Here is an 18,826-nt window from a genome sequence, read left to right as displayed (position 1 = left end):
ACCCTGAAAACTTTGACTTTTAGATATTTAAATCTGTCCTTTACAACAGCTATGGGATAGGGTAATACAATTTGGCTGGCCAACAGTAGATTCAAGGACAGGGATGCTTCTTTTCCTCTGCTGAAGCACAGTGGAATCACTCTGGTACTGATTGTACTTGGCAGCAGTGGTGAGATTACAGTTGGTTGGTCTAAGAGCATTATCAATGTAAATGAGTAATTTGTCAAAATATAAACATTGAATTTTTCAAACACAACTGGACCAGTTGTATGTTAACTTGTGCAAAGTTTTCCTCCTGCATTCTAGATAAGATAGCTCATTTTCTTAAAGCCTTGCCTTAAGAGTATATTGTGAAGACCGTATACATTTTAGAAAACTTGCCATCTATGCAAATCATGGATACTGGGTTAAAACAAATCTAAGCAAACTGAAAAATATTTTAAAACCACTACCATATTTCATCTAATTTTTCAAAGAAAACAAAATTATTATTTGTTTTCCTTTTTCGAAAAATTATGTACAAAATGAAATAATAATTTTGGAGTAATGTATACAAAAAAAAAGGGTTCAAATCTGAACAAGGTATGCCTGATGCACAATACTCAAAAACCTAACAAGCCTGAAGTAAAAAATGTATGGTCTCATTATGCTAACAACCTAATTACAAGAAAAAAAATTAAGTTGTCAAAAAGATGGTGCTTGTATTAGTGAATATGAGTCTGTGTGAAAGAAAGAAAAACAGATGAAATGGCCACATTTCTGTTGACTGTGACAGTGTGCTATGAGAGCCAAGTCAGTAAGATGGTTCAGGTCAAAGGAATTCATATGGCTTACTTATAATTTAGGTACCTGCAAATAATACAGGTGTTCACTTGGGTAAGTTTCTTTTGTGGGAATAGAGCTATAGCATATGGAGTTACAGCATCTGTTGTGATCATTCTTGGGATTGAAATTAATTGTGGACGATTTTAATGTTGTGGTTTATTTTTTTAATTTTGTATTATTGTAGAGATAAAAAAAAATCCTGTGAATAATGTTTAAACTAAACATTCTATTTAGTGAAGAAGAGAATTCTTTATACTAAAATAATTATTTCGTCACTACAATATTTCACAGGTGATAAAACAGAACATGTAAGACTTTTCTTGTTTAGAAGAAATGAAAATCGAAGACATAATGTAATAATCTGGAGTTCTCTGCAAAAATCATAAGATATGAAATCAGGAGTTTTTATTTCCTCCCAGCATGAAGTTGACAGGTATGGTGTAAGGTCATTTACATCAAAGCAAACTATAACTCAGCTTTTACGTCATTAGCATAATTTTCAAAGCATTATTTCCGAAACTTTATTATTGTATTTTGGAGATATCATAAAAGTTGAGCGCAATGGTGCCCATGACTCTACTCCAAAGGATGTACTTAATTCAGCAAGTAATCAAACCTACAATGTACATGTGGTAGCGCCATAATGTAAATACGTTCAGTAGCCTAAATGCAAACACTGAATTGAACCGTATTGTTTGTTTGTTGTGTTGTCATTCTGGGATTATATTTTAATGAGTTTAGGTATTCACAATTTCAAAGCAAAGTAAAAACGTAATTACCGGTGCACTGATATAAAATGTCCAATGCAATTAGGCATAAACAAATAATAATCGAGTCAAAGGGAGAGATAGTGTTACAGGAACTCGCGACTGCTAAATTCTTGTCATCGTTCGATCAAATTATAGACAAATCTAAATGAGGCAGAAACAATATGAAAACAGAAAATTAAATTATTTTTCAAACAAGTTGATAAAATTTCTTTTTAATAATCCTGCATGCCAACCTCGAGATAAGTATACATGTAATTTTTTAAATACAAGTTTGCCTAAATAAATGCATTTAGAACTTACATCGCGCATCTCGAGATGTCTCGGATTTCTAAGTCGGCTTATATGTGGGTCATGCACTTGTTAATGTTTATACCTGTTCAGTCTGGGGAATGGCTTATACACGAACAGGCTTGTACGCAAGTATATATAGTAATTCCATTAACAAGTTGGAAAACATGCATTTAAAAAGTTCAAAGTGTGATTTGAGACTTATGCAGCAACAGAAAACATTATATTCATCATAACTGCAGTTGCATCAGTTTATCAATGTATGGAAGATTTCCATTGGTCAGAACATAACCATGTGATTAGACCCAGTTGTGTTTATTTCTGTATAAACTGCATGGAAAACTACTTTATAATAACTTCTATAAACAGAGTCACGTGCAAAGTTAAATATTATATACCATGAATCAGAAGGCATCCTTATTGTATGCCTTTTAAATGAAAAAAAAAATGGTGTAGTTACATTTCTTTTATAAATTTTTAAAAAAATCGATTCGACAGAATCAAATAAAAATATATTTGTAATTTTTCTGAAGATAAATAATCCTTTCCTTGATCAGAATTGAAAATAAAGCTGGGAAACTCAAAATCTACCAAGAATGTTGGGGCTATCTTGTATAGCTCTTTTACTGCAGCTTGTGATAAATGAATTTATAACTATAGGTAAATGGATAGAGGGATTGAGAAGAGGGAAGGTTCAATGATTACATTATAACAATTGGATTTAGTCTTACAATATAATATACAGACATTGTTAGTTACAATGTGCACATGGTGGGTAAAAACTCCAGCTACTCCCCCATTGTAACTGTCAGGGCCGATGTCTTGCATTGTTTGACTGACCAACTCCACTGAATGTAACATGAAACCCAGATCTGAATCAAACAAGGACAAACCAGTAGCCAGATTTTACCACAACAATCACATTTCTATAATCTTTGCTTTTATTGCCCAAGTCCATATTTATGGGTCAATTCCAAAAGACTTGTGGTCAAATTGTATCTTATGGGTCAATTCCATAGGACTTGTAGTCAAATTGTATCTTATGGGTCATTTCCATAAGACTTGTGGTCAAATTGTATCTTATGGGTCAATTCCATAGGACTTGTGGTCAAATTGTATCTTATGGGTCAATTCCATAAGACTTGTGGTCAAATTGTATCTTATGGGTCAATTCCAAAAGACTTGTGGTCAAATTGTATCTTATGGGTCAATTCCATAGGACTAGAGGTCAAATTGTATCTTATGGGTCAATTCCATAGGACTTGTGGTCAAATTGTATCTTATGGGTCAATTCCATAGGACTTGTGGTCAAATTGTATCTTATGGGTCAATTCCATAAGACTTGTGGTCAAATTGTATCTTATGGGTCAATTCCATAGGACTTGTGGTCAAATTGTATCTTATGGGTCATTTCCATAGGACTTGTGGTCAAATTGTATCTTATGGGTCATTTCCATAAGACTTGTGGTCAAATTGTATCTTATGGGTCAATTCCATAGGACTTGTGGTCAAATTGTATCTTATGGGTCAATTCCATAAGACTTGTGGTCAAATTGTATCTTATGGGTCAATTCCAAAAGACTTGTGGTCAAATTGTATCTTATGGGTCAATTCCATAGGACTAGAGGTCAAATTGTATCTTATGGGTCAATTCCATAGGACTTGTGGTCAAATTGTATCTTATGGGTCAATTCCATAGGACTTGTGGTCAAATTGTATCTTATGGGTCAATTCCTTAGGACTTGTGGTCAAATTGTATCTTATGGGTCAATTCCATAAGACTTGTGGTCAAATTGTATCTTATCGGTCAATTCCATAGGACTTGTGGTCAAATTGTATCTTATGGGTCAATTCCATAGGACTTGTGGTCAAATTGTATCTTATGGGTCAATTCCATAGGACTTGTGGTCAAATTGTATCTTATGGGTCAATTCCATAGGACTTGTGGTCAAATTGTATCTTATGGGTCAATTCCATAGGACTTGTGGTCAAATTGTATCTTATGGGTCAATTCCTTAGGACTTGTGGTCAAATTGTATCTTATGGGTCAATTCCATAGGACTTGTGGTCAAATTGTATCTTATGGGTCAATTCCATAGGACTTGTGGTCAAATTGTATCTTATGGGTCAATTCCATAGGACTTGTGGTCAAATTGTATCTTATGGGTCAATTCCATAGGACTTGTGGTCAAATTGTATCTTATGGGTCATTTCCATAAGACTTGTGGTCAAATTGTATCTTATGGGTCAATTCCATAGGACTTGTGGTCAAATTGTATCTTATGGGTCAATTCCATAAGACTTGTGGTCAAATTGTATCTTATGGGTCAATTCCAAAAGACTTGTGGTCAAATTGTATCTTATGGGTCAATTCCATAGGACTAGAGGTCAAATTGTATCTTATGGGTCAATTCCATAGGACTTGTGGTCAAATTGTATCTTATGGGTCAATTCCATAGGACTTGTGGTCAAATTGTATCTTATGGGTCATTTCCATAAGACTTGTGGTCAAATTGTATCTTATGGGTCAATTCCATAGGACTTGTGGTCAAATTGTATCTTATGGGTCAATTCCATAGGACTTGTGGTCAAATTGTATCTTATGGGTCATTTCCATAAGACTTGTGGTCAAATTGTATCTTATGGGTCAATTCCATAGGACTTGTGGTCAAATTGTATCTTATGGGTCATTTCCATAAGACTTGTGGTCAAATTGTATCTTATGGGTCAATTCCATAGGACTTGTGGTCAAATTGTATCTTATGGGTCAATTCCATAGGACTTGTGGTCAAATTGTATCTTATGGGTCAATTCCATAGGACTTGTGGTCAAATTGTAAGGGTTGGCAGGTATGCAGAACCCTTATGTTTTCCAAGCAACTATCACACAGGAAAACACCCTACCTTCTTTGTGTGTGCGTGATTTGGATTTTTAACGTAGCTTTAACAATTTTTCAGTCATATCGCTACGACATCTGCAGTGTGGCAGTTTTAAGTGATGTCTAGCACTGGGGCATCATGTCGCAGACATGTATCGTGATGTCCCACCCAGTCACATTATCCTGACACCAGGTCGACCAGTCCTAACTTTAACCTCATAATGCTGAGCGCCAAGCGAGGAAACTGTTAGTACCATTTTTGTAAGTCTTTGGTATGACTCGGCCAGGGATTGAACCCACGACCTCCCGCATTTGAGGCGGCTGCTCTAACCAAAAGGCCATCGGAGCGGTACTAGCTTCTTTGCATAATGAGACAACCAACAAGCTGTGGTTTTTATCACTCTCAACTCTCCAGCACTTTTCTGATGTATTTAATTTTAAATCATTTTTAATCAGATAATCATTAATTAGAAAATTTCATCATTCATCCATGCATTATATCAGATGGCCGATAGACATCATTCATGCAAAATTTAAAGACCTTTGTATAAGGATGTTCCCTGCCATGTCCTTTGGCTGTTATGAAGCTGAAACAGACAATGACACATGCTGGAAACAGGACCATATTAAAAATGTTATTGGTTTTAAGGCCAGGTGAAAGAGAGATAAATTACATCTGATGCAGTTCTGTCTTTGGTCTAATGCTAAGTTCTTCCAATGGCTCTGCCTCAACTGCTTTTGTATTTTCTACATCATCATCATCAAAGTCAATATCCTGCAACTCCATGCTACAGTTCTCTGAAAATACAAGAAACAGTTAATACTTTGACAGAAAGCAAGATTATATCAAGACTTGCTTCCTTTGATGACGAGACAAAATGTATCAAACTGCACACAGTTTTGGTTTCCTTTCTCAATAGGATAATCACACTTTCAGTAAAACTACAGTTTGCCCGATATAACATTATAAAGACATTTTAAAAGATATTCTTACTTAAGCTTAAGATGTGACATGATTGATCAAACACACATAGTACTCATTGAGAAAAGTGGCATTGCAAAATGCTGTATTCAGAGATTTGACAAAAATGCATCATTCTGAAGTCCAACACAACATACACTTTTACATGAAGTTTCTCTTTTCTTTTGTTTCTACTCTGGTTTTGATTCCTGCATTTTCAATGTGTCTTACATAAAGCAAGCTACATTCAATCCCAATTTGTGGATACCAAATACCCTGGACTGGATCAAATAATAATCACCAATCAGAAATGACTGTAACATGTAACATACTTCACTGCATATGTTACGTATATCTGATTTAATTCATATTTACTTTAATTGTTTGTCAGTTTTAAATTTTTTATTCTATTATATGCTATTATAATGTAAATATATTCACTGGAGATGATATTTTTCCAGAAAATTGGTTGACCTGAATCAATCTTTTCATAAACACCAGGTGTTGGCCTGGATGCTGACCTTGATTCAAAATTAGTAAACAAAGTTCTATTTTTATTTTAAAATGATTGGCTGTTGTCAAGGTCATGATGGGGCTTTGGGTTTAAGATGTAAACAACTTTTTTAATTTTTTTAAATTTCTTAGAGAAAATTATTGGTCTAATCAAGGCCATATTCTATGTATGTGATATAATCCCTCTTGGACATGAGTGAAGTTCTAATGCCTGGCCTCAGGTACCTTAAGAATGTTGACCCTCCCATATTAAATAAGAAGTTACATGCATAATGCAGTGTAACCTTCAGTATCTGTCAAAAAAATGCCTATCATGCTGGCAAAGGACTGAATTATCAATCAGAATGACTTTCACCTTTTCTGGAGGGATACAGGGAGGGTGTAGGTTTCTAGAGGTTAAAGTCTAATCATTAATGATTATATGGTCCAAGCATGAAAGCAATCTCTTAATGGGTTAATTAGGGAGTAATGAACAAGAAGAAAGCTGGCAACAATGATGTCAATGCTGGCAGCTGAATGAGTTACCCCTATGCCTCACCTATGTTAAAGCAGATGTAGGTCACTGCACGGAATATGATACCTACAAGTCATTTCAATGTGATGCTGAAAGCTGGAAATGTGATGAGAGGACAGAACATTTACAATAGGGTTAACCAGTAAACAACAAGGTCAATAATATATCAAAAGCAAGTCAGTGTTAAAAATATTCACCTGTGGTGGTTCAAAATGATGCAAGGAAAACCCTGACCAAATTCCATGAACAAAGAATGCCAAAAACTGGAGATTTGCAAGTAAGGCAAAACATGTACAATGGGTTTAACCTTTAAAAAAATGCCAATATAACCAGTCTTCCCTTGGGGTGGTTTAGAATAATGCAAGAAACATCCCAATCCAGATCCACGAAAGTGTCTTACCTAAAATGGGAGATTTGCCATGAAAACAAAATCTTTACAATGCGATTAACCTTTAGTAGCAAGCCATCTGGATCTTAAAAGTAAGTTACTGTGACCTAGTTTTCCTTCTAGTGGTCTGCAATGATGAAAAGAACATGAAAAATAAGTTTCTCATGATGAAATGACAACCTTACAGCAGTGGCAGAAAAAGAATCTATTTACACTAGGAGTATCATGACTGTGGACAACGAGGCTGATGGTATTCGGATAGAGTTTAATATAATTTGCACTGAGCAGCTATTTTCAGAAAATTATAGATTTCTGAAAGTGTCCTATAAGAAAGGTGACTTCCTTAAATTGTGTACCTGTTATGGATTGGGAAGGTCCAGATTCATGTCCCTCCACCTCCATATTGATGGAGTCGTACTCACAAATGGAAGAACTGGCTTCTACATCCGACTCCTCCTGGAAAGAAACGAACAGTGATTGGTGATTTTTTTTTTTTACTGAACAAGAGTTCACATTATGGATGACATCAACCTAGTTTTCATGCATTTCAACCATTCATCTACAGATGCTAGACCTGCCAACCCTGACGAGACCGTCTCAGTCAGGCAGTTAATTTGTTTCCGTAAGATTAACCAGTTTTCCTTAAGGTGTAATAAAATATCAATAACTGCTCACCTCAGAAATGCGACACCCATATGTGCCATCCAATGATGCAGGTTTAACCAATTTATATTGTCGATCAGTGTCATAGATTTTAAAAAAAGTGTTTCAAGCTAATCAATAATCAGTTTTTTGTTGCTGACCCTAGCACATCATAATAATAATAATAACTAAAGTCCCAAAATTGATTTGCGGATCAAACTGAAATAATTATAATATATATATACATATATGAAAAAATGAATGTCAGATTGGCATTGCATGTTGTTAGAAAGTTATGACTGTGCCCTCCCATCTGGGGGGGGGGGGGGGAACCAAGTCACCCCATTCATTGACTGGTTTCATTACTATTGAAACTAAGTTGAAGGAATTGATCTGGTTAATTCTTTTGTTCAAGTAATCTTTGTCTTTTAAGTGAGAAGTTTATACCCTTTGTCACATGTATTGCTATATGTTAGGTGATGTGACAATTGTATTGATGAGACCTATTATTTCAGCATGGGTTTTGGATGATACCTTTGTCTTGCAGCAGGGATATGACTAAAATGGTAGATAAAACAGAATTACAGACCTGTCAATCCTGAAGAGTCGGTCTCAGTAAGGCAGTTGATTTTTTCCATAAGACTGACCAGTTTTCAGTAAGGTGCAACAAAAAAAATCAATAACTGCTATTATAAAGCTGGAAAACATAATTAAAAGTTTGACGCATCGACAATAAACATTATGTTCAACTGAAAAGTGTCTAAAGTACACATAGACTTTATTGTCCACTAGTCCAGCTGCACAAACTCTAGTTCCAAACTCTATGGAGCTCAATAGCTTGTTGCTGTCTCTCAACTTTACTTAATTCTTGGAAATTCATTTCTATTTCACATTACGATGGCAATATATCTCCTGCCAAGAGATGTACTCAAATTGGCATGTGACGTCCAATAAACGTTATTGTACCCTTTCCAGCTTTTATTCACAAGAATCTGAATACTCCTTTTTGTTCTTCTGCGTTGATTATTAACACTTTCCTAGAAGCTTATTTTCCCTTTCATCTTAAACATGCATCACTTTCTGGATGCCATTTAAAAAACTTCTATAATCAACAGTTTGATCATGCACATGCTTTGCATGAACAAACAGGTGCAGTTTAAAGCGTCCAGGGTGCTGCTGTAAAGTTAGTCTGGTTCCCTGACTAATTTTATTAATTCAAAGATGAAAACCGGATCCAAATAAAACACAGATGAATCAATTATCCGGACATTTCGGCAACGATCATTTTTTCCGTAGTTTTTGCTAGTCTGACTAAGTCCGTATTTTAAGGGTAATTTTTGTAAGACTTAAGCCAAAATCGTAAGAGTTGTCAGGTCTGAGATGCATGAAAAGCGGTGCTGCACCTTGGATCTGAAGAACAGATGACAGTGTATCCCCCTGTTGTCCATATGATGGGGTCAAAAGATAATAAAATATGCTAAATAGTACCTAATACATTTGTAGCGCCAAAAGGTAAATGGGACAACCTTACATGCTTTAAGAGCTTTGCCACCAGAATTTCATTATCATCTTTTCCTGTGTCATCTGCACTGCAATATGATCTTTCCCTAAGACACGTCTATTATTAAATAAATATCAAAAATTAAGCTACAACATTAGGTAAAATCTTTGGCCAGTATCACTAAATTATTTCATCAGACTGAATTCAAAGTATTCTTTATGTCAATAAATATATTTGGTTTCTATAAGGTTAACATTATAATAAACTGACATAAACAAGCTTGAATTATTCTGAAATGTTCTAGCAAGTCTTTAATACATAAATAGCATGGTAAAAGGACATATCAAAAGATACATAAAACTTAATCATTAAGATACATATGTCTCTTACAATTACAGTAGAACACATGTGAAACTGTTGAGATAGTTTTATTTCCCTTTAATGATGTAAGATTTATTAAATATTATCAATTTATAAATTAATGAAGATCAGTCTTAGATTTTGAACTTTTAAGCTATGACTGCAATTATCCAAATGGTGAATCAAATACATACATTTTTCTTTAAAATATGTTCTATTACAGAATTAATGTTGAATTATGTCCCCTTGTACAAAATTTTCTGTATTCAAATTATCAAATTAAATTTAAAATATTTTTTAAAAACAAAAACAACATATTTGAAATATATTACAAATTTATATATAAATAAATTTAAAAAAATAAATTTGTAAAATTTAAACAGATGACAATATCCTTCCTTTTGTTAACTGAGTATACTCCAAATGTACCTAATATAGATAAGATTATCAACAAATATTGGGGATCTTTTGCTATTATCTTTAAGTATTAAATCACCTCACAAAAGCAGGCCTGCACTTGCTTATAAAAGATCAAAGAAGCTCAAAGTTCTCTGCAAGTTCTAAATTAACAAGGAAATCATTTATGAAGGGTTAAACTAAATGTTTGCATACTTTTTTTAATTAATTAAAATGTTTATTTCAGTGGCAGCAATGCCAAAGAAATATTAAGATAATGTCATTTGATAAGCTGTAAAATTTGTAGAATACAATATGTTGGACAAACTCCTCAAAGATGAAAACACATGAACATTCATAGATTCAACATAAATACCATTACAGATCCCTACATTTAATATATGCCAACTGATTTTGTTAATTCAATAAAATGTCTCTTCCTTAAGGTCAAAATTCTAAAATTACATATGAAAAATATGGTTCACAACATTTCATTTTTTTCCCCATGTTTTATATATCTATTTAAAATTTCCAGACCTTATACACTGAAACTAAAAAAAATTTAAATTTATTAATTATATGTAAAATATTGAGAATATTAATACAGAAGTATAAATGCAATTTAAAATTGTAAATTACACTCTAAAAATTTTTCCAATGTTATTTTTATTATTCTAAACTTCATGTTATAAATGATGAAAATATTAAAAACTTGTTACAATAATTGTACAACAGGACATAACTCAGCATTTCTGTAAAACATACTTTAAAGAAAAAAGTATATATTGGATTCACAGTTTGGATACAGGTAGACATAACCTAGTGGTTAGAGAATCCACCACGGATACAGGAGGTCACCCTGGCCGAGTCATACCAAAGACTTAAAAAATTGTACTAATAGCTGCCTCACCAGGCGTTCAGCATTAAGAGGTTAATGTTAGGACTGGTTGGCCTGGTGTCAGGATAATGTGACTGGGTGGGACATGATGCCATGTGTCTGCGGCATGATGCCCCATGCCCGTTATCACCATAAGCTGCCACAATGCAGACATGGTAGCGATATAACTGAAAAATTGTTAAAGCTACATTTAAAATCCAAATCAGACACACACTAAAAATTCCAAGTTTAAGATTATTTATAATCATTATTAATGTATAAAACTTTAATATTTAATAATTATACATATTTATAGGGAAATGAAACTACACTTACATTACTGTACTATAAGATTTTATTATTTGCTCAATTAAACCATAAAGCATTTCTATGTATGAATATTTGGTTCACCAGAAAGAGCAGCACCATGATCTTGCCCTCGTTTTATGTTAATAAATCACCAATTTATAAGCTAGCATTCATTATAATAATTCCATTTACTTCTGAATTACGTTCTATTCAAGCTAATAATAATTGTATTGTGCCAAATGTTACATTTCTCTACCAAATAAAACAAATCCAATATACTACTATGAAACATTTTACACAGCATAGGTTATCAGACCCATGTAAAAAGGACGTCACTATGGTAATCATATGTTGAACTTTCATCTTTGCGTCTTTTTTAAGCCACCTTTTTATTACAAAGACACGTGTGAAAAAACTGCATTTACTGATAATTCAGAATTCAAATGTCTGAAATGCAGTAAATTGATAAATTATGTAATTTTCATTCCAGTCTGTTTTGACTGCAAAATCTTTTCTAATGCATGTTATCTTTAAATTAATTTTTAAGACGAAATTAAATATGTCTTTTTAATTCATGTACATGTAAATGTACTAGATGGTAAGAAGATAAAAAGGGTTTTCATAATTGCTCTACATAAAAAATCAAACACAGAACACTTATTCAGTGTTGAAACATCATTTCATAAACTATTAACCACATTATATTCCCAAAAATAAATGCAGTATTGCTGCAGGTGAACCGTTACAAAAAGTACATACACCTGTATTATAAGCATGCATTTCATACAAAAATGAAATCACTGGTAAAATTATATGTATCACACAGTACTGAAACCATTGTAATTCTGAGTATTTGTCAAAGACTTTAAAATATATATTTAGCCAATAATCTCTGGCAAAGTTGAAAGTGTTTGGCCATCTTTCTTCACAGCTTAGTGAAATATTCAAGTTCAAATGTAATTTGCAAAAACCTTTACAACCAAAGGATATAAAACAACAGACTTTAAATAAAATTTCTCGTATCGCGTCTCCCTGTCTCAATTTGTTTGACTTGCCTGCAGGCAAGTGTCTTCCAAACTGGTGTCACAATGACACAGCTCCAAAGCCTGAAATCTGCTGGCATGATGTTACATTGACACTGTTCTGAAATCTGCTAACATGGTGTTACAGTGACACTGCCTTGAAATCTGCTGACAAGGCATTACACTGACACTGCCCTGAAATCTGCTGACAGTGTTAGACTGACACTGCCCTGAAATATGCTGACAAGGCATTACACTGACACTGCCCTGAAATCTGCTTACAGTGTTAGACTGACACTGCCCTGAAATCTGCCTACCCAGTGATAACCATTACTGTGAAAAGACTAGTTTTTATTTAGGATTTCTCATGAAACTAACTTCCCTAAGCAGCCAAGAGCCCACAACACATCAGATAGTCATGGTGACATTCAGGTGATTGACAAGAGCTCCAAATAGGAATTTAATAAATTCAGTATTTTACTTCTTGGTTTGGAATAAATAAAGTTCTTTATTCATAAATTTAACAAAGTATATTGTGAACATCGCAAAATAAAACTCTTACACTGGAAGACAGAATACATCAAACGACTTAATGACCAAAGCAAGTTCATGGTGCATTTGATAAATGGCTCTGAGTGAATGTTCTCTCAGTGATCAACTGCAAACATTTCCAACAAGCACTGAACATCTGTAACTTGAAAAAATAGTTTATTGTTATCTAATGCGACATCATACAACATGGACTGTACTTACAGCAGAATCAACTTTGGAGTAAATGGTTAAAATTAAATTCTTTGGTGTAAACTGAATGCATTTAAGAGAGTTGTTGGAAAAACTGTCCTTGTAAAATTTGCAAATGGATTGCTTATCAACAGCACTACATATATTACAAGTTTCAAGTTTTTATTCAGATCTATTTAAAAAAAAAAACAAGGTTTGCTTTAGAGTGCTACCCAGGCCACAGGAATACTGCTACAGGAGAGATCATCAATTAATGCATATTATTTAATATGTCAAGAAAAACTCAATTAAGGCTGACTCCCCAACAGATTCCATTGAATTGCTAGTACAGTGGTGGTGCTCTACAGTTTTGTATTTTGCACTAGGTTAGAATTTTAAAGAAAAAGAATTTCCCTGGGTGTCCTCACTGGTTATACTGGCTATTTAAAAAAGACCATGCATGTCTTGGGTATTGTTCACAGAACCTTCATTACCCTTTATTTTGGTGCATGACTGATGGGTGTAATATGGGTTTAAAGTATATATCTTGGCCTTACTCCAAATGTGCAATTTTCAAAAAACTGCTAGCTCCACTTGGTCATTTTCACTTCATAGATAAATTGTATAAAAAAGAGCCGATAACTTTCTTTACATTTTATATATTATGTCTAGTTGGGCAAAATTAATTTTTCTTATTTTAATAGGTGCTAAAGATAGTGTACTTTAGACTAATACAGGCAGATGTTTTTTTAGCACAAGGGAGCAGTCATTTTAGTGACCAGTGTGCTTAGATCATGTACAATTTCCATAAGTACAATATCCAAAGAAATGTCAGCCACATTACATCAAAGTAGCATTGAGGTATGCCAACATTCTCTCTACTGTGTAAGTTTCAAATGCAAAGAATTTCACCATACATGCTTCACTCTCTCAAAAGTACATAACAACTGGTGAGAGCCCCCAATATAGCTAATTCCCGATCATTTGACAACAAAAAGGCAAAGTGCATGAAATGGCATACCTTTATATGTGGTTTGGGTAAGTTGCTGTTTCTACTCATGGGTATAGCACTGTAAGCCTCTTCCTTGACATGCCGAGTTAATGTGGATTTGGGTACAGTATATGTTGGTTTCACTCCAGCTGTAGTGCTAAAGGGATTGTGGGGTGACCTAGAGAGAAAAACAAACTACATTTTTGCTGAGTGCATCTTAATAAAAACATTAACATTGAAGTTAATCTTCATTGCAGATGGTAGGGTTCTAATTTAAGTTTTTGTACTATTATCAATGGAGAAAAACAAATCAAATTTCAAAATCCTATTTTTTGTGAGACTTCATGTTTAACAGTTCCTTTTATTTAATCTATACCACTGACTGTCTGTATCAACTTCAAGCCCGTCCTTGATTCATGTACCATATTTCCCAGGGCGTTACATTTGTTTTGAGATCCTGATGTCATAACTTGGCCAATACCTTTTGTTGACAGTGACAGTAAGAACTGATGAAGAAATTTGACAATAATAAAATTTAAATACGTACTATACATTTAAATGAAGGAAAACACAATGGAAATATCCATTCAAACTAATGGCAGATCTGCCACAAGTCTGCTGCCCTGGATAAGCATTAACTGTTCAAGCCAGGGCCACTGCTCACCTGTTGGTTTCCTTTACACTAATATTAGCAGGAATTCCACAACAGAGATTTTTGTGACAGCAAAGGCAATGCAAAAATTGGCCTCTACAGTGGTCCCCTCATGAACACCACTCCCAATTGTCACATGATTTTTAGGGCCAGAATCCCATGGCACTGACGAATTATTTTTGTTCCAAAGTTCCCATCAAGAAAGATCACCCCTCTAACATAAACAGCAGCCAGCATATTAGAGTGACAATGTAAAATTTACACCCACACAAGCAGCCACAATGTATTTTAATATGTGTCCAGAACCAATAATGAATTCCAGTTATCTTACCTATGTCTTTTTCCTCATGTCAGGTTTTCGTGACTAAAAGAAGTTGTCGCTTAAGTGCTTACTTAAGCATAGTTTATGCACAGCAACAGGTGACCCACTCACTACCATTCTTGCAAATAGTCCGCATTAATATGCATGAGATGTATTAATACATCACTTGCCAGCCAATCAAAACAGTCCCAGATGTCACGTGTTTCAACTGTTCAAGTTTGGAGCTGATAGCGACAGGACGCATATTTCGGTTGAAAAAACTGTGTTACAAATTTTCTGTGTGTTTGCATCCTTTGCTAACGTTCAACATGTACTTTTCTTACCAGATCTACAATTCCTAGTTTATCTTCACCTTCCTATTCCGGGAATTCATCAGACGTTTTAATTGCCATTCATTGTACCCTCCGGGCGTTTACTTGTTTACAAACATTGGCATCATGCTCTTCAAGACAGAAGTCAGTCCCATACGACTTGGACAATCCGTTCAAGTGGACTACTCTTTATTTAAAGCGGAAACTAGAATCCATAGGCATTAAGGTGTCTTCTGTTCTCCCGAAGCACGCCTTGAGGCAGCTATACGTGGATAATTTACCTTCCACGAGTTCATGGCATGCTGATCATTTATCGACACAATCGAGGGACGGCCCACCTCACGCGCAACCCAGCATACGTCAGTCGGAAGAAGCAGCAGCATCCCTCATTCCACTCCTAACTCCATGTCGAAGTCGCCATAGTGCGACAGTTGTTCATGCTAATGCAGCAGAGGGATCCAATGAAGTGGAAACAGCAATACAATGTAGTATTCCGGAAATAGGGGCAACTTTCAACATGGCTTTGTCTCCAGTCAATATAATGACTTCAATCCACTCCATTCAGCGTTCTATCGCTGACCTAAATAATTCAATTACCAACATCATGGCATGACAACAGGCGTCTTCTTCGGAGTTATTCTTAACCAGCTCTACACATCTCTTGTCACTGCCAGTAGCCCAGCCTGCGTCGTCACTCGATCAGCTGATGCAGTCTCAAGGAGTTTCGCTGGAAATGCTACCAGCAATTGACATGGTATCTGAAAGCCAGCAGAAGCAGATTCTCGAGGGTAAGCACGTCAATAGTGCTACTCTTTTGCTACCACACTTTGAATCGGATCTATCAAATCAGGATGACAAGGCTGGGAAGAATGATCCCCAATTAATAAAGCGTCTCAGTCTAAGTGAATTTATAACGGCTTTTGAAAAATTTAAACGTATCATCTGTTCAGTTTATCCCAACAGACGACATGAATTGGACACGTACGAGGCCGACATTATTAAAATTTCCAATGCATATGGGGACATTTTCTACGACTACCATAATGTCTACTCCAGTCAAGCTGCTATTGCCCTGCGTGATTACAAACTCAAAGTAAACTGGGCTATGTGGGATCAAGCAACTCTTCAGCTATTGATTGGTAGAGCCTTGCTATGATTCAGCCAGGGATCGAACCCATGACCTCCAGCATCTGATGCAGACACTCTAAACACTAGGCCACTGGAGTGGTCCTTCTTAGATGATTACGACTGGACACAATCGCTAAGATCATGAAATTGTCAGCACTGGCTAAATATAGATTTTGTGAATAAACACAGAGGGAGAAATTAACTCTGAACAAAACAGGTTACCAAAGGCCCCCAATTTTTTATTTTTAAAATCAGTACATATATCACTTCCTTTATCAACAAGGCATTTCATTTACTCTAGAAAAGTTTCATTTGCATAATTAAATTTTAGTACTGTAAATTAGCAACATAGGAACAATTCGTTATGAAACTTGAACATGCAAACATGCCAATCCCGAGAATGTATAAGCGTAATTTTTGTTAAAAGTGTAATCTGAGCATAAAATGCACAATCTAAATATTATTATTACTAACACTAGTACTCTTCCTTTGTTGAGGCTACAACATCGTACCTAATAGATTACATGCCATAAATACAGTACACTGTATGAAAAATGCCATTTACTTTTACTCCTAACCTGGATCTTCAGGTCAAAGTACATGGCACAAATGGGCAAAACCAACATGAATTAGAACCAGAATACAAACACAAAACATACTGAAAAATTATTTATATTCAAGACACACTTTAACTAATCAGTGATATGTAGGTAGTGACTGTGTAACTGGAATTGTAAGGCCCACAGGCTCCACCAATGAATTCAATAACCAGCTACGTTTAGTCATTTTCGCTGCGAGCCTGGTGTCTGACAGCATATGAGGCAATATCAGCTCTCATGAGACTTAAATCAGTGTTGACAATTATTTATTTTAAAACAGGTTTGCCACCAGATTTCTTCTGACATGAGAAAAAATTTCCAGCATTGAATTTAACTTATGATTCAATAAAGTCCATAGTGATAAAGACTGGTCAACTGTCATTATATGACTAAAGTAACATGGTGAATGCACATGGGTCAGGAACCAGACTACTATTCTGACATTACGCAGACATGCCAAACCTCACAAGACCTCCTCAATACGGCAGGTGATTTTTTCCCCATGTTGAGCCAATTTTCTGTAAGGTGTAACAAAATATGTACTGTTATTGTCAAGCTGGAAAACATACAGTTAAAATCCAGAACATGATTCAAGATTGATGTACCAACAGCAAACATCATGTTCAAATCTAAAGATGATAACATTAAGTTCCACCTCGATTACCTCCTGTACAGTTTTACAAGTTCAATTCCAAACCATATGGAGCTCAATGGTGCCTTGATATCTCTCAACTAGACATAAATCCTCAACAAAACAAAAACAAATATCAATACATGATGTCCAGTGTTTTATCTACAAATGACTTCATATAAGTCATTTGACTCACAAGGCAAAAAACATTGAGTCTGATGATTCCTATTGAAGCTGATGATCAGTCTTTCTTAAAAATAATTATATTGTTTAAATACACAACAAAAATATTAGTTATATAATGTGACTAAAGCCAATAAGGCAATTCCCTTGCCAGAAGCATCTGAACATTCTATAGTTGTTAAAAATCATGTTGATGATTTCATGTCATCAGAAATCATCTGAACTCATATGACAAGCTGTTTATTGTTGGATATGTCAGTCCTTTCATCTGCCATTGCTGTCACAAATGATGAATTTTGCAGGTCACGTACAAGACTATCCTCAACGTTTGATAGGCTCTCCTGTAACTCTGAACAGGTAGTAGCCAAGCCATGCTGATTGGCAAAATTCTTCAAAATGCCACTGGCTTCAATTTCTGAAGCCATCAAAATGAGTATTAAATTAGGAAGAGATTTGTATTTTAAAAAAAGGGATGTCTTCTACACTCAGCCAATGTACACACTTAAGTAGCACTTTCACTGTTATGTCTTGTTTGTAAAACTTCATTAAAATCTGCCTGGTGTTGTGGACCTTCATTCAGCAGTTTGTATTCTGGTTTCCAAGCATACTTTGTCTGTGTACCGTTGTGAAAGTTTTTTCTTGTTGCACATTTGGTCATAAAGGCGTCTTCACCGCCACATTCTTTACTCAACTTTAAGCTTTTCTGAAAAAGTAGCCACTTATGTTTTCAAACATTGCCGCACAAAATTTTACGTTTTTTCCTATGAGTAACTGGTACCTCATCTTTTGATGATGAAGGCTCCACTGGTTCAATAACAATACTATTAGCAACAGTCGGTTGTACAAGTGCGGTCCAAAATGATAATTTCATTTATTTTGGATCTATTTTATTTATTTTGCCTTAGACACCATTTTCAGTCAAACGCTGACAGTATCGTGGAACACCGCAAGGCATACAATTGAGTGAATGGAAATTGTTGCTTCGTTGCAGGACAAGGATGTGCCTAAAGTAACATTTTATCGTGACAATCATGTTAAAATCACG

The 18,826-nt window shown here is 34.9% G+C and overlaps 1 protein-coding gene across 1 annotated transcript in view; it reads right to left on the bottom strand.

Annotated features, from left to right (window-relative positions):
* The window catches only part of LOC149798849 (DNA polymerase alpha catalytic subunit-like), a 186,045-nt gene that overhangs the window by 147,701 nt on the left and 19,518 nt on the right, over positions 1-18,826 (bottom strand). The window contains exons 7-9 of the mRNA XM_089957752.1: positions 13,986-14,133; positions 7,494-7,593; positions 5,436-5,559 (exon numbers count right to left, since the gene is read on the bottom strand). Of these exons, the coding sequence (XP_089813878.1) occupies positions 5,436-5,559; positions 7,494-7,593; positions 13,986-14,133 (372 nt within the window). The remainder of the gene's footprint in view (positions 1-5,435; positions 5,560-7,493; positions 7,594-13,985; positions 14,134-18,826) is intronic.

This window comes from Sinohyriopsis cumingii, chromosome 5, assembly GCF_028554795.1.
Source record: "Sinohyriopsis cumingii isolate HCF-2022 chromosome 5, ASM2855479v2, whole genome shotgun sequence".
Taxonomy (NCBI): Eukaryota; Metazoa; Mollusca; class Bivalvia; order Unionida; family Unionidae; genus Sinohyriopsis; species Sinohyriopsis cumingii.
This window is presented reverse-complemented; position numbering and strand designations above follow the sequence as displayed.